Genomic DNA, 26,552 nt, shown 5'->3' with positions numbered 1-26,552 from the left:
TGACTTATTCACCAGGAACTTTTGATATGCTTTCTTCTTTTCCTTGCTGGCCTGGTTGGCCGAGTGGTTAGCATGTCTGCTCTCCAGCCAAGAGGCTGCGGGTTCCAATCCCACCATGGGCATGGATGTTTGCGATTGTCATACAAACTTTGTGTGGAAAGGGAATCTGCGACCCTACCACTTATTCTAGCAGAAGACATCATTGCCAAAACCATGTGAGGCATGGCAGTGACCATACAGTGTCTATGGACGTCAAATGTGAAAATTAACATTTTTTTTCCTTTACTTCCTCTTCATGTGTTCACCATGGAGTGCTGATTTTTCTATCCTTGCAGACAATCTCGCCTCTCTCTGGCTGAATCGATCAATGTTTTCTTCAAGGCTTGCAACTGAATGTCCAAGATTTGGTTCTCAAACTCTTTCAATATTTTCTTCAATAATGTTTGTGTAATTTAGTCTACTGTCCACATCTGAGAGCTGCTCAACTTTTATTTGCTTGAAAACTTTCTTACATATTCTTGTTTACAGTATGAAATTCAATTTTATCCTGCTCAAGACTAAATGGTGATCACTTCCTATTTCAAATCCTCTGTACACTCTAGTGTCCTTCACTACTGAGAAAACATCACTATCAACAATAACATGGTCAATGAGAATTTTCTTATTCCTTGCCTCTTCTCTCCATGAATTTATGCACATTTTTATCTTGGAACATTGTGTAGTAATGACCAGTCCATGTTCTGAGGAGAAATCCAACAAGTATTTGCCATGATTATTAGCTTTACTCTTTTCTCCAAATTTTCCAAAAATATTTCTGTATGTCTGACAGTCATTTCCTACTCGGCTATTTAGATCCCCAACAGGTACCAACTTTTCTTTTTTCATTGTGTCAGCTTTCTCTAAAGCCCCAAAAAATTCCTCGACTTCTACCATAGTAGAACCTTCTGTGGGACCACAGGCACAAATAAGTCTTATTGTCCAGTTCCCCATTCTGCTATTTGCTCACATCACTCCACTTGATATTGCTTGCCATTCACGAAGATTAGCCTCATATTTAGTCTTGAATACTATAGGTATTCCTTCTTTTCCCTGATTGTTATTGCCTGAATGTAACAGAAAAGGAATCATCAACAGGTATTTTCTTTCTTGACGTAGTCACCCTGTGCAAACAAGATGGATTCATTTCCACTTCGATCTTCCAAAAACTTTTTCAGGTCGTTATATCTATAATACATCAGCCCGACATCCATCTCAAAAATATGGCATCATAAAATCTTTAGTATCCACAACACACAAGATTTTGTTTTTATGAAGAATCCCTAAAACAAGAATTGGGAATTATCAAAGAAACAACCTTACTAAATATAATCCATTAACGACCCAAAAAAAACTCTCACCAGTGATGCTACCTGGCATATACAAAATACCAATGATCACGTAACTTGTCTTACTATGGACTAACAGGAAGTAATTCATTTCCATCATATCTAGGTAATATATAACAATTTTTGCTTTCTGACTCTTCAGTCTTGCTTCTTCCAACAACCTTTTCATATCCTCTCTCATATTGAATTTCTTGTTGTTTAAGTTACTGGTACCTACCAATAATTATGACCTCTTTTCTTTCTGTTTTTCAATTGCTTGTGTTATATTTTTAATTTTTACTCTTGGAAATACTTGATGTTATAATGCACTTATCAATGACATGTTTTATGATAGTCACCATACCAAATAACATCCTTCTTTTTACAATGAATTTACCAGATTTTCATTATTATGCACCAACTTACCTGATTTCGTGCTTTGTTGTTTTTCATTTTGCTACTGAACTTTTTTGTCTTCTGTTCCTCTAAACTCTGCTTGACTTTCTGTAATTCCCTCGTTGTTTGTCTAATAATCTGCTTTAACTTATCGGATTTCTGAGGTTAAATTATTTTCAATATTGTCTTTAGTGGAGAAAATCTTGTTTTCTGTTTTGTTGTTCTTGTTAGCATTGTTTCTTCTGTGTTTTTGGTGCCATTTTACAGCTGTATTTAATATTGCAATATCATAATAAAAATTTGTTATAAAGACACTGAATCTTCTAAAAAAAATGTATTTTATAGTATATTGGATTATTATTTTTCTAAGGAAGAACACAAATAAAATGGGGAGGAAGCAGTTTTACACCACTCACAATATAACCTCAAACCGAATCAAATTTCTGTCCGTTTTTGTGTGGCAGTGACAGTGAACAGAATGGTAGTGTAACCTAGATTGGCATGAAACACAAACATAAGTGGTTTAGGTATTTTGAAAATGGTAAAGCGATGTGAATATATCTAGGTATGTATGCTTGCTTGAGTTGTTTAGGATATTTATATAGAGACGTTGAATAGGAGAGATGAGAGATTGTCAGTATGTGAGGGGTGTAACATGTTTATGGACTATGAGGTAACTGTGAATGGGGAGAAAGCAGTGTGTGTGTGAGATCATGAGCATTGACAGTAAGGTAACTGACAGGAAAAACAGTTCAGCTGATGGTGATGGTAAGATAGCTGTTATGAAAGGCAGTGAAAATAGAATGTGAATGGCAGCAAGAAAGTGATTGAAGAGATTAAGCATATGCAGAGTGAAATGAGAATTATAGATTTGCATGGAAGAGTGAGGAAAATGGAATGAAAGATAGATAACAAATGATTCGACAGTAGCTCTGTGGAGATTCAGTGTAATTCACAAGTAGAATAGATGATAGCATTAGATATGAGTAGGAAGTGAGCAAAAGAGTTGATAGTGGTATCAGGAATGAATGATTTGATCTCTGTATATGCAAAGATCAGTGTCATACCTAGGTATGACACTGATAAGTTGAAATGGCAAGCAAAGATCATTAATGTGTTGCATGAATTTGAGGAGTAATGGAACTATATAACAGATGGACTTCATTTAAATGATTTTGATGTGATCATTTGGAGAGACTGTTGTAGCATAGCTTGTGATTGGAGAAATATGAATGAAATAGATGAGAAGACAGGAACACACAAGAGATGGGTAAATTGGGGAAGGAGGATCAAGATGGATAGGCAGACCTGTGTGAGAAGTGTGCATTCTAGATTTAGAAGTGAATGTGTGAGTGGACAAGAAATGAGATAGTCTGGGATATGGGGAGAGTTTGTGGATCTGGTGAGGGTTGTAGGATTGATGGTGATTGAGAGGAAGGGTTGGGGTAGAGATATGATGTTACATCTGAGAAGTGGTGTCCATGCAGCTTGTTATAGAACTGGAAATCAGGTATTAGGTTTGCATAGAAATGCCAGAAGTATCCAAAATAAGGGGAACAAATTTGTTGCATCGATTGGTTTCATCCCCAAGAATTCTTGCATTGAGATGTGGTTAGATAAGGATTATTCTGACAGGAATAGAGATGGAAGGATATGATCTTTTTCATAAAGACAGATTGGACAGAAAAGGAGGAGGAGTGCTGCTGATTGTATCAGAGGAATTACGCCTAACTGAGGTGAAGATGCAAGGAGGAAATAAGTGACAGTTGTTTTGAGGTAGTATAGTTTAAGGTAGAAGTTGAGAGGATGAAGTATTCACTTGGGTGTTGCTATAGACCTGGTAATACAGAAGAGACTGAGAAGGAAATATGTATGCAAATTAGCCCAGTAACTAAATAAAGAATGATCATTATGAGCAACTTTAATTATGGTAATATAGATTAGAATGAAGAGAGCAATCATGGGCAAAGGGAATAAATTTTGCTAGTTTTTGAGAAACAGCTACCTTACACAGTATGTAACAGAGAGCATGTGAAATCAAGGATGTTAAATTTAAATATCTCTTTAGAAGATATCATAAATGAAGTTTTAAATCTTTCTCCAATTGGTGAAAGTGACCATGAGGATCATTTAGATGGCCAGCTATGTGAAGATTTCTTTGAGAAAGGGATATATGTGGGACTAATAAGGCTATTGATTATGACAAACTCAGGAGATGGCTTGCAGCTATATAATGGAATGAGGAATTATATGGGAAGGAGATTAATACTGCCTGGATCCTGCTCAGCAACTTTCTGGCAGAAGCAATGTCTGAATCTATTCCAGAGACAGGAGGTAAATAAGGTTGTCTTGAAATTGATGATTGAAGAGGTGAGGCATGCAATCTGGAAGAGGCATTATGGAGGCATCAGAAAATGAGTGGAAATAAACAGTTGCATGAGAAGTACAAAGAACAGACAAGAAAGGTGACTTGCATAGTAAGAGTAGGAAAAATGAAGTATGAGCAATGCTTAGTTAATGAGTTAAAAAAAAAAAAAAGTTCCAGGGAGTTCTTTTGATACATGGCCAGTAGAAGAATGATTATGGAAGGATGATACCGATCAGTGAAAATGGTAAAATGATAACCATTGAGGACATATATCATGATTTCATGAATACAACATCATACTGAATTTGTATGCACTGAAAAGGGGGAGGCACTGATGGTGTTGAACAGGAATTATGAAAAATTGAGTAAAGTTGATGTGAATAAGGCTGTAGGATTGGATGATATATTATCACATTTTGAGGAACTGTTCCAGGGAGTTAATAATAATTGACATACCTTTTTAACATTAGTCTCAGGTTGCACCAAGTTCCAAAGGTGTGGAAAGAGGAAAAAATTGTTTTCTCTTTTGTAAGAGAGGTGATAAGACTAACTCGGGAGATAGTTTTCAGATAAGGCTTCAAATTATAGATCAGTCTGTATGGCAGAGTTGTGGTTAAAGTGTTAGAAGGTTAGTCAGTACTAAGATACAGAATTGGGGTGGTAACCACAACGTTCTCTTTGATGAACAACATTGATTAAGAAAGGAAGATTGTTTTAGCAGTCTACTTGTTAAAATAGATGGCAAATGCATTGGACAAGGGAATCAGATGCACAGTAGTTTATTTAGATTTTGTAATGGCCCTTGATAGATTGCCACATGATGGGCTTGGATATTAGACTAGTGTGGTGGATGGGAGATTGGTTGTCTGATAGGTATCAGCAAGTTGTGTATGGGGAAAGCAATAACCCAGAAAATGAAAGTCACTAACAGTGTGCTCCAGGGGTCTGTTTTGGGGCTGTTATGTATGTTCATGATATTTGAATAGACTTGAATGGTGATATGCAGTTGTTTTCAGATGATAACAAAGTTGGCAAGAACTATGAGGAGTAAATACAGTAGATGTTGCAGTTTTGCTAGATGACTTGAACTGGCTAAATTGTAAAATGAGTGGGATTGTCAGTTCATTGTTGCAAAGAGATTTTGTAAGGTTTCAAAATTTGGGTAGCATAAATCGAATGTACAATATTTAGTTGGGGAGATTGTAGAGGAGGTGGAAGAGATAAGGGATCTAGGGGTAATTGTGCATTATAGTAATAATGCAGAAAATGGCAATGTGTAGAAGTAAGGATGTTATGGCTCCATTGTATAAGACTGATTAGGCTGCATATGAATTACTGTCCACTGATTTTGTTACCTAGTTTTCAAAAGGCTGAAGAGATACTGGAAGGGTCCAGAGATGATTGGCTAAGATAATTGCTGTTCTCTGGAATGTTGAGTATGAAGACATTGAAGGAATGCAAATTTTCTGAATCTGGTGGATAGGAGGTGGGGGGGGGAGTATGAGATATATAAGATAGTAAAGGGCTATTATGATATCAAGACATGAGATTTTTCATAGAATGGGAGAAAGGACATGTGGAGACGAGACCACTCTGGAAGCCAAATAAGGTAGGTGTGTTTGTGAGTTTGAATATGAATATGGGATATTACGTCAAGCAGTACATACTGTATATTTGATTTGTCTTTTATTTTTTTTATTTTTTTTTATTTTTATAAAAATATATATATAAAATATGTATTTTTATATCTTATTTTATTCTTCATTGTTTTTGTCATAGTGATGAAGATATGCAGAGCATTGCCAGTTTAATGAGCATGCAGTCACCTCAAGATGTTGCAAATTTGGATGATTTTGATGATGATGCTGAAATAGATCGAAGTGAAACAACTGCCAAAATATCAGAATTTGCAAATAAATTTTCGCTGTTAATTTCTGGAGAGGAAATCAGCGATTCGAAAAAATCAGGTATTTTTTTAAATGTTTCATGTTAATAATTCAAGTAATATCTTTGCATACAATTCATTTTCAGAATGGGAAGTTATGAAAATAGGAAATATTGTTTAAACATGTCCCACGAAAGGTTAAAAACATTCTATAGTAGGCTAGGAATATGATAAATAAACTAGAGGAAATTATTGACAGTTATTGTAAACAACTACAGAACACTTTCTGAAAAATACCAAAAGGAAATATGTTCATTATGTATAGATGAAAATAGTAGCTAGTATAGTAATTATTCATTATATATTCATAATTGGGGTGCTTAAGGGTCAAAGCTGTATAACTGAGAGGAGACCTCCACATAGCCTTTAAAGGAATGCGGAGAACCAACCAGGGCTTCTGACCTAATGTCCAGTCCTCACCTTCTCGTGGTGCACCCTGTTGGGTATCTCCTGGATACTGAACGAAAGAGGATGGGCTGGCAATTTGGGATTTAGCCGACCAAATTGTATTCTTATTGGTTACACCAAAATAAAAAATGATGGCACAACATGACAAAATTTCATCCTGACTGGGGTGTTGCCCGGTTAAACAAGGCCCCCGTTGTTTTCGCTAGGGAACCAGGGTGAACAGCGAAAAGTCAGCTACTGGAACAAATCTGAAAACACACCCCAACTCAACATCACCAGAGTTAAAGATCGGTACTATCAACATAAGAAGCCTGAATGACAAAGAAATAGAGCTAGCTGAGGAATTAGATAAGTACCAGATCGACATAATAGGGGTAACTGAAACAAAAATGACAAAACTGGCTAGATCTTTCTGAGCAATAAATGCAAAATGTTATATTCAGGAAATGACAATCAAGGAAAAGAAGGAGTAGCCATAGTATTCAACACAAAATACGAGGCTAATCTTGAATGGCAGGCAGTCTCAAGTAGAGTAATGTGGACAAATATGAGAATGGGGAACTGGATGATGAGACTTATTTGTGCCTATGGCCCCACAGAAGGTTCTACTAAGGTAGAAGTGGAGGAATTTTTTGATGCTTTAGAAAAATCAACTGACACAAGAAAATTTGGTACCTGTTGGGGATCTAAATAGCAGAGTAGGAAATGATTGTCAGACATACAAAAATATTTTGGGAAAATTTGGAGAAAAGAGCAAAGCTAATAATAATGGCAAATATCTGTTGGATTTCTGCTCAGGACATGGATTGGTTATTACTAACACCATGTTCCAACATAAAAATGTGCACCAATTCACATGGAGAGAAGAGGCAAGGAATAAGAAAAGTCTCATTGACTATGTTATTGTTGATAGTGATGTTTTCTCCCTGGTGCAGGACACCAGAGTGTACAGAGGATTTGAAATTGGAAGTGATCACTATTTAGTCTTGAGCAGGATAAAATTGAATTTCATATTGAAAAGGATAACATGTAAGAAAGTTTTAAAGTGAATAAAAGTTGAGCATCTCTCAGATGTGAACCGTAGACTAAAATACACAAAGATTATTGAAGAAAAAATGAAAGAGTTTGAGAACAGGAACCAAACCTTGGAGATTCAGTTGCAAGCCTTGAAGAAACCCCTGATTGATTCAGTTAGAGAGGCATGTGGTGAAGTTGTCGGCAAGGATAGAAAAATTAGAACTGCATGGTGGACACAGGAAGTTAAACAGGCAGTGAAGGAAAAGAAGAAAGATATCAAAAGTTCCTGGCAAATATGTCAGCTTGTGCTCTTAGAGAATACAGAGACAAATGCAAGAAAGCTAGACACTGTGTAAAACTAGCTAAACAAAAGTCATGGGAGGACTTTGGCAAGAACATAGGCAGCAGGAGCAAATGATATTAAACCAGAAATGCTGAAGTATGGTGGTATAAAAGTCTTAGTGGCTGCACTGCATAATTCAGAATGCCTGGACAGAGCGACAAATTCCCAATGATTGGAGTAGAGCTCTCATAGTACCTATATATAAAAAGGGAAATAAAACTGAATGTGAGAATTACAGAGGTATATCCCTACTGAGTGTTCCTGGTAAGATATATGCAAGTATACTTGAGAAACGGTTGAGAAGGATTGTGGAAGAAAAGCTTGGTGAAGAACAAGCTGGATTCAGACCAAATAGAGGATGTCAGGATCAGATCTTCACTTTACGACAAATAGTGGAGAAATTATGGGAATATAACAAAGATCTGTATTTAAGTTTTGTCGATCTGTAAAAGGCATATGACAAGGTGCAAAGAGAGGAGCTATTCAACACGCTGCATATGGTGTCAATGGAGCATTATATCAAACAATACTTAGTCTTTATTTGAGTTGTAAGTCAGCAGTTAGAATTGATGGAAGTACAAGAAGATGGTTTAATGTTAAATCTGGTGTGAGACAAGCATGTACATTATCCCCTCTGTTATTCATTATCTATATGGATCACATTATGAAGGAAAGTGGTATTAAACATGATATCAAAATTGGAGATGTTAATGTCAGCTCTTTGCTTTATGCAGATGATGTTATACTTCTAAATAAATCCGCTACAAGTCTGCAACATTCTCTGACTAAATTGAATAACTGTTGTAATAGATATGGTATGAAGGTCAGCAATAAAAAGACAAAGACAATGAAAAAAGGCAGAATCATTGAAAATGTCAACTGTGTTGTGAATGGAGAACCTGTGGAACAAGTAAAACATTTCAGCTACTTAGGCAAGATTTTTAGTGAAGATGGTAAATTAAATATAGAATCAACAAAAATCAACAGAATTTTGTTGAATCAACAAAGCTGGTATGGTAGGAAGTCAATTGAATAAATTAATATGGAATAAGAGAGAAATGAGTCGGAATACTAAATTAGCTGTATACAAGACAGTGTTCAAACCAGTTTTAATTTATGGATCTGAGAGCTGGGTCAGAAGTAAAACACTTAACTAAAGACTAGAGACCGCAGATATGATAGTCCTGAGAAAGATTAGAGGGCATGAACAGATGGCATCAATGGCAACATCATATTAAAAATGAGGATATTAGGGAAAGAACTTGACATTGTCAGCATCCAGGAATGCATTAGCAGAGCTAATCTCAGGTGGTATGGTCACTTAAACAGAATGGGAGAGGAAAGATTAGCAAAACGAGTGTTCTCTGCCAGGTTGGCAGGAAAACGACCCAGAGGAAGACCAAGATAGAGGTGGATTGATATGGTACAAAGTGCCTTAGATGATAGAAATATTAGATTTGATAATGTTGAAGTCTTGACAAGTAACTGACTGATTTGTAGGAAAATTGTAGATAGGAAGTTAGTAATAATGTAAATTTTTCATGTAGTACTATCATATCTTGTACACCCATTGAGGGTACATGTCAGGAATTTGATGATGGTGATATTCATAATTATTCATAGTATAGTAAGTATTCTTTCATAAATAAATGAATTTTAATAGACTTTGAAGCAAGTGCTGGAATGATAAATGGAAGTTGTTCACAGGAATCATGCTCATGAAAGACACTGCAAAAACCAAGTATCTCCATGTTCCCATCCAGTTCAGCTTAATTCTTGTCCATCTGAGACAGGTTGTGTTCCCTGATAGGGATTTCAGGCAATTTAATGCAGCCAGCTTGTAATTTCCCTTTTGCATCCCCCTAATGGTCACTGTTTTTTGTCTCTAGATATGTGTTCATGGGGCCTGATTTGCAGAATGAAACACTTGCATTTCTGGGAAGATAAACTGGAGGTTGAAAAGCCCTCATAAAGGTTCTTCACATCCTAGACAGAAGTCAAACCTAGATCATTCCAACCAGCTTGGCTAATCTTTGCTAACTGAGGCTCAGATCCTTTCCCAGCAGTAGTGAGTGAATAAGCAAGCATTGTTTTACTTCATGTTATTTTATGTTTAATAAACAGCTCTACTGACAAATTGAAGTTGCAGTAATTGGTTCCCATTTGTCATGAAAGTTTTTATGGATAGGTTAATATCTGAGAGAGTGAGCAACTAGTTGCTGCATCCACATCATTGAAATCCAATTTTGTAGTTCAGGTATTAATGATATAGTTACCATACATTACTGTAATTTTTTTCTATTGTTCATCATGAAGACATTCTCATTTTGCTAATGACAATAACATGTCGTCCATTATTGACTACTCATTTGTGCATGGTGGAATGACCACACATGCTCACCGAGGAAGTTGATGCATGATTCACAGCTGATAAAGGGAGTTTTTGGTACCTTGGTAATGAGAGGAAAACAAGAGAAGAGAGAATACAGAGCAGGAGAATTTTGTTTTTAGGAGTTTTTGAAAACTTTGACGGTCAGAATATATTAATAGAAGATTCTAGAAAGGGAATCTTAACAAGATGAATCCTTAGACTGGAAAGTGAGACTGTCAAGTGAATAAAAGGAGATAAGAGTAAAGATATAAGAGATAGGAGATAAGAATAAAAGGAGATATTAAGTGAATGTTCTATTTCAGTGTTTGAAGAAATGCAAAATTGAAAGTTTTGTCTCCTGTCTCAAGGATGCTGGTGACATCTTTTTTTTTTTTGAACAAGTGAAGGAATTGGCAAAATCTGCTGAAACTGTAAAGTGGCTCTAATGAAAAGCTATACTTTGATGCATTACTGTTTATAAAGATAAAACAAACTGTTTTCTATGATAAAAAATTCTAATTTATGTTTCTTGTAACAAAATTATCTAAAGTAAGAATAATTATACTACAGCGAAACAACAAGGATAATTGGCACAATATATGCTAAATAAGAAAACACTATATAGTCCCATCAAAGTTAAGATGTTTTTAGAAAAGGCCTGATAAAGAACTCACCTCTTAATGAACATTTCATTGTATGAAGGAATTTGTTGTGAAATACAATGTTTAGTCTAGCAGATTGATTAAGTACATGTTAAACAAACCAATAATAGAATGAGTCAGTGAGAGAATGACTTTATCCTCTAAAGATAAGGAGATCTCAAAAGTATATTTTTATTTAGGTCTTGGATCCAAATAGTTATTCATTTTACTGTAATTTTATTTACAATGTACATAATTCTTAGTTTCATTAAATATATATATATATATTTTTATTTGGTCTCAAGTCAGTCATTGCACCAATCAGTTTGAACTCTTGTAAAATTTATTTAACACTCAGTGTAAAAACAGTTTCTTTAAAAAGATAAACAAATTGGTACAGTCTCTTAGCGACGGGATGCTGAAGTTTCTAACCATATTTTCTCTATGTTAACAGGGAATGATTTTAGGTATCTTTCTGGGTGATAAATCTAGTTTATTAACTGAGATTAGTATAATTGCAAAGTTTAGTCCTTTTTCTAGAAGTGCAACTTTGTCAGTGTTGAAAGAATGGCTTGACATATTGAGGACAATTGTTGTTTGTTGGTGGTTGGTTATTCCTCATGTTGCCTATTCGTGGTTGGTTACTCCTTGGAACATTACTGTTTTGTGATTGGTTGCTTTTCGGTCTATTGGTTCTATGTTGTTTGTTGACTTCCTGTTGCTTAAGTCTTTTCAACTTGGCTATAAGATTTCCTTTGTTTTTATCTTGACTGTGTTTTGCCAATTATCTATTATTCTTTCGAGAATTACTCAAATATCTGGATTTATGTAGCTCTAGATCAGATTTCAACTTTAAAGCTTGCTTTTGGGCAAGGGACAAATTTTTGTACTTAATAAGGCTTTTTCCTTACTAGTCTATGGTCAGCAGTTGACCAAGCAGTTATTCTAGTATGCCCATTATAGCTTGTGATTCGTTGTATACATGTATTCCTGAAGATGACATATGAAGGTCAAATTTTATTTCAGTTTTAATTAAAACAAGTTCTTTAACTCGGTATCATGTCTCCATAACTATTCATAATGATTGCTGTTCACCATGAACCCTGAAAGAAAAAATTTCTTTTTAAGCAGTTTGGTAAATTGCCTTAGAAGATATCTCTATAATGGTTAAAAACTTTCCATCATGATATTATTCTAGCAGAAGTTTCGTTATCATGTTTATGGTCATTTGTGTCTAAGTCAGCAGTTAGAATTGAAGGAAGTACAGGGAGATGGTTTGATGTTATTCAGGTGAGAAAAACAAGGGGCACGTCATCTCCTTTGTTATTCATTATCTATGTGGATCACCTTATGAAGGAAAGTGGCATTAAATTTGATATCAAAATTGGCAATCTTAATCTTAGCTTTTTACTTTATGTAAATGATGATATACTTCTATATAAATCCAGTACAAGTCTGCAAATTTTGTTGGATAAAATTGAATAACTTGTAATAAATTTGCCATGAAAAATCAGCAATAAAAAGACAAAGATGACGAAAATAGGCAGAAACATTGAAAATATTTTTAACATTAGTATTTTATTAGGTTTTGGTTTCGTAATTATGTACGATCAGCACCATGTGATGTGCCTGATAAGAAATTGATATTTATGTTAAATAAAATGTAAAGTATGTGAGATTAATTTGCTTTCCAGATATCTGGTAGTTGGTAATAATCTCAATGTTCTTTATTATAATTCACAATTAAATATACTGTGATATCAGTTATTCATCATAAAAACATTCTCTTTCTGCTAATGACAATTTATCAGCCATTACTGACTCCTTGCTTGCTGATTAGTTGAACAACTGTGCATGCTTACTTAGGAAGTTGATAGGCAATTGACAGCTGACAGAGCGTGTGAATCAAGGGTAATGAGGAAAACAAGAAGAGAGACTGGAAGTTTGAGAATGTGTTATTTTTAGAATTTTTTTGAAAAGTTGACAGTTGAAATTTATTTGCTGTAGGCTGTCCTACTTTTTGTGTGTGTGTGGGGGGGGGGGAATCCATTGACTTAAAAAGCAAGACTGTCAACAAGTGAATAGTAAATAAAAGGAAAAATTAAGTAGACGTTCTGTTTCAACATTCAGTGAAATGCAAAATGGAATGTTCCATCTTCTGTCTCAAGGATGCTGATTATATTAATTATTTTCTCAGAACAAGTGATGGAATTAGAAACCTGAAACTTTAAAGTAGTATTAATGAAGAGGCTCTTGATATGTTTTGTTCTTAGAGTAATAAAAGAAACTGTCTTTTCTCTGATAAAGAATATGTGATTTGTGTTTGTAATTAAATTGTCTGAAGTAAGAATATTTATACTCTTCAAGGATTCCTTGAAGATTATGTGCTAAATAGAGCAACATTGCATCCCATGGAAGTTAAGAAGTTTTATATATTGAGAACTACCTCTAATGCTAATATGTTTATTAGAGGCCCCATTTCTTTGCTATTCATTATCTCTGTGTTTTAAATTTTTTTAGTGTCCATAGTTGATACACACCCAGATATTTTAGAGGGCCATGTCAAGGTTTTATGGATTGAAGTAGTGATCTCATCTTAATAAAGGAAATGAATGCTGTTTTGATTTTATTCTTTAAAGATTTTTTCAAGTTTTATGGAAATAGAACTAATATAAGGTAAAAAAAATAAATAAAACCTTTGATTTCCTCATTCATTGAAAGTGTCCCAAATGGCATGCTAGTGGAAAAGACTTCAGATGATATGTTCGTTGTAGCCATTTTGTAGAAGATGTTTTTTAAAATCAGGAAATCTTTAGCTAGTTCAGGTTTGTCAGTAATGGAATGGCAGGCTATTGCTTCTAATGTTGAAATACTACCCAATTCTTGAGTTCTGTAATGGTGAGAAGAGTCACTAGATATGTCAATATGTGTTGGTTTTTTGGAAGATGGAGACTTTACCAGATTCTTTAGTTAGTTGTAGATACAGAAATGGGAGTGAACAATTTGATTCTATCTTGTAGGTAAATTTCATGTTAGCTATCAAGGTGCTGAAAGAAATTCAGAAGTGAAGATTGCCCATTGTTTAATATTAAGAAGATGTCATTGACATACCTTTTCATAATTTAGGCTTGAGATAGTATTCTTATAGGACCTTACTTTCAAATGTTTCCATAAAAATATTTGCTTAAACTGCAGAAAGTGAACGCCATGGCCAAACCCGAGTTTTGTTTGTATGAGACATCATTGTATTTGAAATATCTAGGGGATATTTTATATTTATTTATATATATATATATATATATATGTAGAAAGTATTTTACCTTGGGTATAATAAATGTTAAAAATACCAAGCAATTTTAAACCTGGTTTTACTCCATTTCCCAAGTAAGCAAACAGACAAATAAGTCAAGTTTGCACCTGCAAATGATGCAAGTCTAGCTGATCCTACAGGTAGTGCAAGACCAAGGCAACTCGTGGCATAAGCTCTGATCACTAATCTTAATATTTACACTTAATGTCAAAACACATCTCCAAGAAGGGGATGAATGATGTTTTGTATTAAAGGCAAGGGGGCCACTACCCAGACCGGTTTCGACCTTTATTGAGGTAAAATGGGAGTTCATGTCTCTCATCATTGGCCTTTGGAGAATAAAGAGTGCTGAGGGTCAGCAGACAGTAAGAGAGGAGTATGATGTAAGATAGAGTAGGATAGTAGGAGGTAAAAGAGACCTCAGTCAACCTGTTTAGCCATATTAGGCTAATTGGTCTGTAACACATAATCTCCATTTATCTGTTCAGAAAAAAAAAGGTTAAACATAGACTTTTGTCTAGGGTTCGCATATGATTTTATCCAAATTAATAATTTACTTAGAGGATCTTTTTGTGTTACTAAATATAATATCCTTATTTGTATTCTGGGTATAATTAAATTGTACTGCTGTTATTGAGAAACTGAGGACTTATGGTCCGGGCTAAATATATGAATTGATCATAGAGGTCGAACTTAAGGTCCAGAGAGAGAAAATTAAAAAACAGGAATTTTTTTTTTTTTTTTTTTTTTTTTTTTTTAATACATTTAAAATATAAATTTTATTATTTAAATTTAATAAAATTCAAATAATAAAATAACAGGACTTAAGGTCCGGTGAGTTGAAATGAATAGGGACTTATAGACCTGGTACCATTGGGACTTAGAATGGGGTAGAGACTGGCCCGGGAGATGCTGCTCGTGAGGAGCAGCACTGCCTTGCTGTAAGCCTTCGCAGCCCGGGTTCTCAGCTCTACCCCCCTTATTTGGAGTAAAAGAAACCGTGCCAGCGAAAGCTTTGTGGCTAAGGAAGACAGAGTGGTTATTCTTTTTCCTAAGGGGGGGAGGGGGTTGGTGGGGTTTTGTGGGTTCTAAAGCGATATACAGGGCTTGATGCGTCCCTGTATAAGAAAGCATATTGTTGGTGGTTTGCAGTATTGATTCACAAATTTAAAATCTCCTAGTAAGTGCCTTTCTTGTGCAAGAAATTTGGGTAGGTAGAAAAAGAAACCTTTCCTTATTCTTGCATACATTAAATTTGCGTCTCGTACCTGGGATTTTTTCCGTACCTTCCAAATGTGATATTTTAACACGTTGATTAGGAAGATAGCGAACTTTTGGGTTTTTTGGACTGGTGGGGGGAATTGTAGCCGTACGACCTCTTCTACTGTCAGAATGGGGATTCCCAATGCTGTGCTGAGTCTCCGCCAGATGTTTTGGGCTGGTGGGCAAAAATAAAAGAAATGGTCCACCGTTTCCACGTCCTGGCAGACATCGCAGAAGGGGTCGCACGGGCTAGGTACATACCGGGATTTCACCTGTTTCACCAGGAGCTGCCCATAGGCTATTCTCCAGGCTAGATCTCGATGAAAAGGCTGTCCCCCAGCTGTTTTTGATATTTCTGAAGAGAATTTCATTATTTGTCCTGGGATTTGGTGTATCACGCCTGGAAAGTTGGAAGAAATCCCAGTATACTGCTATGGGTTTGTGTGTGAGGATTGCTATTCCTCTGTCTCTGAGTGTTGTGATCGATTTAACTAATGTACGGTACCACTTGGGCACCCCCCCCCCTTGAGCGGGGTCCAGCATAGTCCGTGATCCCAAAGAGAGGGAGGAAAAGTCCTATAAAGTATCTAATTAGCAGGCCAGAAATGTGATTGGAGTTTAAGGCCTTCCGCACGGTTTTGAACGTGTTTGCTTGTAGCAAGCTTTTGTGATCGGGCAGAGCGTAACCCCCTTCTTCCTGTTTGAGTTGTAGGTATTCTTTCTTTACTTCGTGTTTTCTCCCATTCCAGAAGAAATCAATGAGTTCTTTTCATAATTTATTTTCTTGTGACAGTGTGATGCCTGTGATGTTGACAGTGTGCATCAGCATTGGGGTGACGATTGTTCTTATTACTGTCGCTCTGCCATAAAAGGAGAAAAAGGTTGGTTTGAACAGCCTTATCCTGTCCCTGCTTGTCTCCTGCAATTTTTGGATTGGTAGTGCTAGGGTGTCTGAAAAAGGCACGCCTAGTATTGTTAGGGGCTGTGTCTGTAGCGTTAAACTGTAGGGAAGTCCAGTGCTATGGAAATTTCCAAAACTTTTGATTTTAGTTTTTTGTGCGTTAACGCGAAGACCACTGACTATGCTGAACTTTTGCAGCATGTGCAGATAGATATAGATGGACTCAGAATCTCTGAGTGTGGCCACTACATCGTCTGCATATGCTACTATTTTGCATTGTCTGGAGACTTGGGGCAGTGGAATACCATTAATTGCGGGGGTGTTATCAATTCTTTTGATTAGGGGTTCTAATACTAGGGAGAAGAGTAGGGGGCTTAGCAGGCAGCCTTGCCTAACCCCTCTCTTTATGCGGATTGGTTCTGTCAGAAACCCATTAATAGATAGTTGGGTCGTGGCTTCCACGTACATGTTTTTAATTGTACGCCGAAGTCTCGGGCCCACGCCTGTTTTTTTGGAGGATGTTCTGCAAGTACCTGTGGTTGACGCTGTCAAACGCTTAATCCAGGTCGGTGGAGAGAAGTGCCAGGGGGTATTTTTTTTCTTTAGCCAGTCTGATCAAATCTCTTAACAAGAAGAGATTGAGTTCCATAGAACTACCGGGGATCCCATAGACCTGTGAGCTTGTTATTATATTTTCGATACTGCCTTAAGGCATGTGCAGATAATTTTTGCAAAGATCTTATAGTCTAAATTGGTTAAGGAGATTTGATGCCAGTTATTCGACAAAGTCCGATCTCGGTCTTTCTTGGGGATAAATATGGTATAGCTCTTAACGAATTCCTCGGGGATGTTTCCCGAAGTGAGGAATTCGTTAAAGATGTTTATTAATGCTGCCACTGCAAATTCCCAGATAGATCTATAGAATTCTATCCCCAGTCCATCTGGCCCTGGGGTCTTCTTTGTTTTCATCGTTTTACACGTAGCCTTTATTTCGGCTGCAGTTATCGGCTGTCATGCAGGGCACTAAGATGATCGGGAAGACGTGTTGCATCCCACTCACTGAAGTCATCTGTGCCCTGCTGGTCAGAGAAGATGCCGATATACTGCTGATGAAAGTGACGGAGTATTTCGTGGGTTGAGTGTAGAATCAGGCCCTTCTCTTCGATCTGGTAAATCGTTTTCTCGTCATTAGCCACCACCCGTTGTTGGTTGTAGAATGCGGCGGAAGGTGTTTCCAAATTTCTGAGATAGAGTCTCGTTCGAAAATCGAGGTCTTCGACTCTACTCTGCCGCTCTTGCTGCAGCTCTATTTCTACTTGCCTGATAAGATGTCCGCAGGGAACTCCGCTCCGTTCGTTTGTCCGGTACCAGCCGAGTTCCCTGTAGAGATCCCTCAGCCGTTTGCGTTGTTGGTAGGCCCTTTCGCGCCCGCATTTTTTGAACAGTTCCCTAGCCTGCCACTTGAAGCTCAGCCAGTTTTCCCAGTCCCAGTTGGTGTTTGTCCATCTGTCACAGAGGTTCTGTAGCTGGTCGCTAAAAAGACTGGGAAAGGTGGGAGGAAGCCTCCAAGGCCCTCTGGCTGTTGTGGTCGGTTGTCATGTTGTGCACTGAGGTGTGACGTATCCTCTGAACATATTGTTCCAAGTTTTGGGACACGTACACCCTGTCTAGTCTTGTCGCTATCTGGCCGCGGCACCACGTAGTTTCTACTTTGGAGGGGTTATTTCGCCTCCAGATATCGACGAGATCAAAATTAATACAGCATCGTTTTAAAGCGTCAATGCCGCCAGTTCCAGTGTTTGCATTCCCACCGATTTTGTCTAGATGTGTGTCTTCCACACAGTTCCAGTCTCCTGCAACTATTAGGTGTTCTGCTCCCAGGAGATAGTTTTCAAGGGCAGAGAAGAGACCAATTCTGTGGTATGGATTGTTCGGGGTGTAAACTGCAGCAAGTCGGATGGTACAGCCACCGTACTTCCAGTCCACCGTTACTAGGCGTCCTGTGGCGTCTTTTTGGACGTTGAAGAACCCCGCCGCGATTGAGGGACGAATTAGTATCCCCACACCTCACGAGTGAGCGTCCCCGAAGCACCAGTAGCTGGTGACCGGATAGCTTCTTGAGAAGTTCTCCATGTCCCAATGCTTATAGAAATGGGTTTCTTGTATCAGGAGGATATTGATTTTGTGTGTTAACATTAGCCTCCAGACAGCGCTTTGCGCAAAGGGATTGCGTAGTCTGTTAGTGTTTAAGGTTGCGATTTTAACTTCCATGTTGGTGTTAGTATGAGGGGGGGGGCTTTATCTGTTGGTTGTTCTATGCAGGCCAGTTCTGGTTCCTCGTCGGTGCTGGTTGCACATTCAGCACCCGAGTCAATGACGAGCCTGTTTGGGGGTCCCTCTCCCCTTCGTCTTCAGAGTCCATTTCGTGGACTTCTGGTTCTGCCGGTTGATCCCTTACTGGGGGTAGGCTCTCTAGCATTGTTACGTCATTGTCGAGGGGCTTTGTGCCTATTGTTTGACGTCGACCTGTAGTGTGAGTATACTCTGTCTCGTCCTCCGATGACATCAGGCTGCTTTGGTTAGCTTTTTTCTTTTCTTTTGATTCTGTTTCTCTTGTGCGCTTTGTTGGGGCTCTGGGTGTGACTTCTTCCTCTTTCCTGCGCGTTTCATGGTTTGCCACCTTGATGCTGGCGATGTTGTCCTGCGTGTGGCGGCTTGCCTTGGGTATCTTTTGGGTTTTTGTGGAAGTTGTGTTTTCCGTTGATGCTCCCTTTTCAGCCTGTTGGCAGAGCTCCGGAAAATCGCTCCTTGATACTGTCTCAGGCTTCCCGATGGGTGTAGCCCTAATCGGTGTTATGGTCCCTCCAATTGCTTCTGAGAGTGTCCTGTTTGGACATGTGTCCACTTTGTGGGTCAGATCCCCACACTTAAGACAAGGTTCTGTACAGCTTTCTATTTTATGTTTTGATGTTTTGCAATTTCTGCATTGTATTCGAGGGCAATCTGCCCCAAGGTGTTCCTCCGAGTTACATCTAAAGCACCTTCTTTTCACACCCGGGTAGTTGATCATTACCCTCGTTCCCCCCAAAAAAAACGAAGTTGGGGACTTCTTTTTTCATTTCAATCTGGATTTCGACATCTCCTGTTTTCCATCCTTTATAGTCTGCGTGCTCAATTGCTTTAATCTCGTGAATTTCCCCCCATTGACTAAAGAATTTCTTGACTTCAGGTTCATTCTCTAGGTATTCTAGTGGAAACCTGGTTATTTTTAGCGTTTTGCGTAGGCTCCCTACTAGAAACGGTGTGATTGTTTGTCCACAACAAATAAAACCCTCTAATAATTTCTTTTTTGTTTGTTCGTTTTTGACCACTATTTGAAATCTATTGTTCCCGTAAGGTATGAAACCGTATATATATTCTGCCCCTACTGTCTTGATTAGAGCTCTCGCTAACGCCTGCTGATCTACGGGCTTCGTGAACTCGATACCGAGCGTCCTAGTTCTAAGCAAAAAATGCGACATGGTTACAGAAATTCCTGACTACTGGCTGTAGAAATGGGATGTAAGGGAGGGCAAAATTGAGGAACGTTGGGCGTTCCTCGCCGCAAACAAAGTGATACCAGAATAGTTGGATAAAACAGGCAATAAAAAGAAAAAAGGTCTTACCAAAGCTGGGGTACTACTGTGGAATCTGAGCATGGAGCTCTCTTTTCGGGCCGTTGACTCTGGATTTTCTTGAGAGGTAGACGTCCGCCTTTGGCCGGAGCTTTCTCAGGGGTCCTTGGGAACTGTCGCTGGAATCCGCTGCATTCTGCCGATGTCGATATTGAGGTCTCGTCAGTGGGAGCTAGGCTAGAAATACCAAGATTTAGTAATACAGAGCTTATAAGTATTTTACCAGAACAAGTTGCCATAAGGTGTTTTAACCTTATTAAATAAAAATCTCTGGAGGAGATATTATCTCTAGGGGAGCATTAAGGGTAAATATTAAGATTAGTGATCAGAGCTTATGCCACCTTTACCATGAGTTGCCTTGGTCTTGCACTACCTGTAGGATCAGCTAGACTTGCATCATTTGCAGGCGCAAACTTGACTTATTTGTCTGTTTGCTTACTTGGAAAATGGAGTAAAACCAGGTTTAAAATTGCTTGGTATTTTTAACATTTATTATACCCAAGGTAAAATACTTTCTACATTTATATCTCCTCCAGAGATTTTTATTTAATAAGGTTAAAATACCTTATGGCAACTTATTCTGGTAAAATACTTATAAGCTCTGTATTACTAAATCTTGGTATTTCTAGCCTCGCTCCCACTGATGAGACCTCAATAAAGGTCGAAACCGGTCTGGGTAGTGGCCCCTTGCCTTTAATACAAAACATCATGCATCCCCTTCTTGGAGATGTGTTTTGGCATTAAGGGTTAATATTAAGATTAGTGATCAGAGCTTATGCCACCTTTACCACGAGTTGCCTTGGTCTTGCACTACCTGTAGGATCAGCTAGACTTCCATCATTTGCAGACACAAACTTGACTTATTTGTCTGTTTGCTTACTTGGGAAATGGAGTAAAACCAGGTTTAAAATTGCTTGGTATTTTTAACATATATATATATATATATATATATATATATATATATATATATATATAAATAAAATGTCTAGGATGATTTCATAAGTTTAAAATTGAGAATTCATAAAAGATCATAATTACTTTTTTCTCTTAGGAAACAGTGAACCTCATCTTTCCTCTTCAGTTTCAAGAATGCACGATGCTCCCTCTTCACTAAAGATAGAAAATAATGATCAGGCTGATGATATCAGGACTGATGAATTAATAAAAGCTTCATCTTCTAGTTTTTTTAATGTTGCTAATAATGGATTATTTCCATCATTATCACTTAGTCAAAAAAATGATTCTTTTGAGCTAAATTCTGAGCAACCAAACAAAGATTATAATAGTGAAAGAAAAGATCATGTTGAATCAAGAGTATTAAATTCTAATATGATTTTGGCAGAAGATAAACAGAAGATACAAGAAGAGAGAGAAAAACATTTATTCAGGTAAGTCATATTTGTTCTAAACTGTTTACATAGTGTTTCTCTTATTTCTTTTATTCCCCCCCCCCCCTCTAGACTGCAACACCTTTCTCAAAGAAGTTTCCACAAATATTGCTATCTTCTCACTGAAAAATAACATCAATTCTTTCTGTCATTCACACACAATATGTGCATACATGTGTGTGTGTGTGTGTGATGATGATGAACAGCCTATTTTTCTACCCACTGCAGGGTGAAGGCCTCTCCCATTGAGGGTGGTTTGGGTCTACTACTCCCATGGTGATCCAGTCCATATTGGGAGAGTGTATCTATACTTGGGTGAATGAATGTATGAAGGCGGAAGACAATCACAAACATCCATGCCTATGCAGGATTCGAACCCGCAGCCTCTTGGCTGGAGAGCAGATACGCTAACCACTCGGCCAAATAGGCCGGCATATCCCTTGAGGGTACATGGCAGGAATTTGATGATGATATATATATATATACAAGTGAACTACATATTAAGTGAGCTACTTATGTTATTTAAGTATGAAATATCAAAGAAATATCATCCTTTGAATTGTGTTAATTATATATAATTAATATATCCTATATTATTATTGCACAAGCATATCCATAGAATCCAGAGACTTATTGTTGGAGACCAAAGCTATCCATATAACTATGGATAGTTTGTCTCCAACAATGAGTCATACTTTTCCTTGAGCTCACTGAAGACAGAGCACTCACAACTACAGTGGCAACCTATTTCACTCATTCATCATCTCCACGCATTAAATCTGGGTCTCGCACACTTGTTACCACACTATTACTCCATTTCCAGGAATGACCTCTTGTTCTGACCCCCCCCCCCCCTCTCCACAAATACACAAGCTAATTATTGTGTTATTTCCTGTACATCAATTCTTTTAGTAAATTAAATATTTCTTTAATATCCCCTCTTTTCTACCTATTGACCATCTTTTGTAACTGATAAACCCTGTATATGTTGTCATAGGGAGTATTCTGCAGACCACTCATGATCTAGGTCACTCTCTTAGATCCCCCTTCCACCACTTCTTCATCCTCAAGAAACCCTGAGCACAGTAATCCAGATGCATGTCAGCATATTAGAGCCTTATAAAGAAGAATCTACTTGTCACATTGGTTCTTCAGTAGCCAAGTAAACCCTGTGCGAGCTACCTTGACCACCTTAGTAGTATGCTCTCATCTTCAACTCATTATCTCTCCACCAAGTCCCTAGCTTCATCAGTTTCCTGGGTTACAGTTCCATCAGTATTTTTTACACAGCTTGTAATCATTTTATCCTAAAATGCTTAACTTGACATTTTTCCCATATTAAATTGGTACCCTTTATCTTTTGCCTATACTTTCAGCCTATTCAAATCATCCTACAGACTATCTACATTGATTTTATTAACTATTACTCTTTCCAGTATTGCATCATCAGCAACAACTTAATGTTTCCCTTCAAATCATTTCCAATATCATTTATGTATAAATTAAACAATAGTGGTCCAACAGTGGTCTAACCTTTGTAATAACTCTCGTATCGGTAGTTCTCAGTATTTGATCAAGTGTTTTATTTCTGAATCAGCTCCCAGATCCATAAATTTAAAGTTGGTTTGAACACTGTTTTGAACTTCTCTTACTCCATATAAATTTTTTTTATTTCACTTCCTACCACACCAGCTTTGCTAATTTGTTGTCTATTTTCATAATTAATTTGCCATCTTCACTAAAAATTGTGCCTAAATAGTGAAATGTTTTACTTGTTTTATACGTTCTCTGTTGTTGATATTTTAATATTTTTTTAATTAATTACTGGCAAAAACCATGTGAAAAAAGTAAAACACATGAATAAAATAACTAGTTTCGTACAGTACTGTTGAGTACTCCTTCAGATTGAGACAAAACACAAATATAAAGAGGGATTTCTGAATTCCAAAATGTTACTTTTTAATTCACTCAAAACACAACAGATGTTGAACGTAGGAATGAGATATCATACTTGCAGTCCATTGTTACAAGATATTCCATATGTTGTCTCATAGCCCAATTCATTAATATGTAGATCCTTTATGTATACCACCCAGAGTCGATTTAATATTAGTTTTTGTTACACTGGGTTAGACATCATCTTGCTTGCCTCCTTAAATTTACATAAAAATTCTGTGTGCAGCTCAGTGAGCTGCCAAGTAATTTGATGGTTTTTGTCAGTGGTGAAAAAGCCAGTCTAGATATATATGCATGGCTTCTCCACATCTTTAACATGTTCTTTTTGACAGATTTCTCCAGACTGCTCCATCTGTCTTAGTAAAACAATTGCTGCAATTACAAAAGATTTTGTATACTCCTCGTCTTTTCTTAGGCTGATGAGGCTGTTTTTGTGAATTATCGAAATTTTTTATGGAGAAAAGGCAACTTTAAACTTATGTTGTTGTTATATAATTTTTGCTATTTTATCTGTAACATTTCTGATGTAAGGTAAGAAAACCATGTCTTTGTTGTTGTTTGATTGTTGTCTTGGAGCATATGATGGTTTATTCAAGACACTAGTTCTGATGCTGTAACCATATTTTTGAAGAGTGTCTTTAACATGTTTTTATATTATCATCACTTGATGTAGTAATGGCTCTCTCTCTTTTAGTTGATGTGTTCAGTTCTTGCCTATTTTCATAGTCTTTGTCATTTGATTGGTGATTTCATAACCAAATTTATTTATTTGCATAACTTCAGAATCATGCCATATGATCTTTGCTGTCCTTGTACCAATAAATCACAAACCAATTAAGTGTTTCAATCCTTTGAAACACTTAAATCAATAATTATTGTAGTTAATTCTTCTTGTAAGTCATCTACAAAAAAAAAAAAAAAGTCTACAAACAACTTACTGGATTAGCCATGGGTAGCCCCCCCTCTCTCCTTCTTGTGCTGACTTATTCATGGAAGACCTAGAAGATAAAATCTTATCTCAAATTACCCCAAAACCTAAAACTTGGTACAGATATGTAGATGACATCTTTATCATTTGGAATCATAAGAAAGAAGAACTAATGGATTATCTCAACAAAATCAGTAATTTCCACCATACTATCAAATTCACATTAGAAATTGAAAAAGATGAAAAACTTCCATTCCTAGACATCCTAATAACACAACCAATAACAGTATCAATCAAGTGGGATAAGAGTCATATGCCCTATATAGAAGAGAACTACCATTCCAGAACCTTCAAGGAAGCTGCTGTAGTCACCCATTCAACAGGAAACCTAAATAAGAATCAAGGTCTGATCCTACCGGAGATTTGGAAAACTTTAAAACTTACGAATACTGGATGTTGTCTCCATTTCAACTCATCACATCATATATCTCAGAAACTTAAGCCTCGGCTACTAATGGCTCAATTAAGTAAGTTTGAGCGTGGTTAGTAGTTGGAAGGGGGCCAATCATTCGATGCTGTTGGCACACTCTCCCTCGATGAGTCTTTGGACTTCCTGGAGTTGTCAAATAATAATAATAATAATCTATATGCTTAAGAAAAGATCTGTACAGTACACCACAGACCAAGATGACTTATAAGAAGAATTAACTACAATATCCAGAGAGCTATCCTTAAATGGTTATCCTAAAAGACTCATCAACAAGATTCTCTTTTCGGATATACCACAAAGACAACGTGATGACACCCAATACATCAGCACTGTAACTATTCCATTTGTCAGCGCCATTTCCAAAAAATTAGCTATCCTTCTAAAACCACACAATATTAGAGTAACATTCAAGCCAGTCAACATTATTTGGAAATTTTTAAGATCACCAAAGGACCCTCATCCTTTCTACAAGTACTCTGGAGTATACAACATACCTTGTTCCAGTGGTGTTAGTTACATTGGTCAGACCTCTAGAAGCTTCGAAACGAGACAGAAGGAGCACATAGGCTATGTTAGAAACAACAGATAAGATATTTCAGGCCTTTCTTTCCACTTCGCCACTACCAACCATCTTATTGAATGGGGTAAGAGTCATATATCCTATATAGAAGAGAACTACCATTCCAGAACCTTCAAGGAAGCTGCTATAGTCACCCATTCAACAGGAAACCTAAATAAGAATCAAGGTCTAATCCTACTGGAGATTTGGAAAACTTTAATTAGATCACTAAACACCAAAGAAAAAATGAACTTTCATGCAATTTACATTATGTCTGTAAACAAATAAATCATGTACCCACGACACGCGTATTGTCTCATGCACAGTACTAATTTTGTATGAATTAGTATTGTGCTGATAGCAAAAATTGGTGAAACAAGTCGGATAATAAATATTACTCGCTTGACTAACATTCCTAAAAAATGTGTTATAGTTTCTATCAGCTTTATTCAGTTGCCTATGAACAAAACATTACCAATGTGCCTGATTTGCCAAAAAGTTTTTTCAAATGAATCTATGAAGCCTTCCAGACTAGAACATTTGACAAAAGTTCATGCTGAGAAAAAAGATAAGGATTTATCATATTTTCAAGCACTTAAAGAAAAAATTTTGAAACAACCAACATTGGCAGGTATGTTTTTAACAGCATCCAAAACTAGATGATGATGATGAGTTGCATGCCTCTTACATTTTTTTACTGATTGCTAAATTGGGAAAACTGCATAATGTTGGTGAAGAACTAATCCTACTGCCTGTTAGTGAAGTCATATGCACTGTACTGCACAAGCCAGTCTTTGATATTATCAAGAAAATTCCTTTGAGCAATAATACAGTGCAGTGAAGAATTGATGAAATGGCTCAGGATGTTGAAGATTCATCATGTGAATATTTAAAAACAAACTAGCTCTCTATACAACTTGATGAATCTACTTTACAGGAAATGAAGCCTTACTTTTAGCATTATGTATGATACATTAAAGAAGAAAAAATTGCCAAGAATTATTATTTGCTAAAAATTTGTTAACTGATACTAAAGGAGAATCGATATTTTATGCATTTGAAGAGTTTTTTAAAGAAAAAAGAAATCTCTCTGAATAATATCTTGTCAGTTGCTATCGATGGTGTTCCAGCAATGGTAGGGCTATTGCGGTTTTATTGCATATTTCAAAGAGGCGGTGCCAAATGTATTAACTGTACACTGTGTGATTCATCGTCAAAATTTAGTTACCA

The 26,552-nt window shown here is 36.9% G+C and overlaps 1 protein-coding gene across 4 annotated transcripts in view; it reads left to right on the top strand.

The window, feature by feature from the left end:
* The window catches only part of Ehbp1 (Eps15 homology domain containing protein-binding protein 1), a 462,410-nt gene that overhangs the window by 75,340 nt on the left and 360,518 nt on the right, over nucleotides 1-26,552 (top strand). For all 4 annotated transcript variants that reach the window (XM_090398822.1, XM_090398820.1, XM_090398821.1 and 1 more), the window contains exons 7-8: nucleotides 5,908-6,095; nucleotides 21,053-21,389. In XM_090398822.1, the coding sequence (XP_090254948.1) occupies nucleotides 5,908-6,095; nucleotides 21,053-21,389 (525 nt within the window). The remainder of the gene's footprint in view (nucleotides 1-5,907; nucleotides 6,096-21,052; nucleotides 21,390-26,552) is intronic.

The sequence above is a fragment of the Typopeltis vanoorti genome, chromosome 10, assembly GCF_054136105.1.
Source record: "Typopeltis vanoorti isolate ZY-2024b chromosome 10, IOZ_Tvanoo_1.0, whole genome shotgun sequence".
NCBI lineage: Eukaryota > Metazoa > Arthropoda > Arachnida > Uropygi > Thelyphonidae > Typopeltis > Typopeltis vanoorti.
The sequence above is the reverse complement of the archived record's forward strand: the minus strand, read 5'-3'. Positions and strand labels throughout refer to the sequence as shown.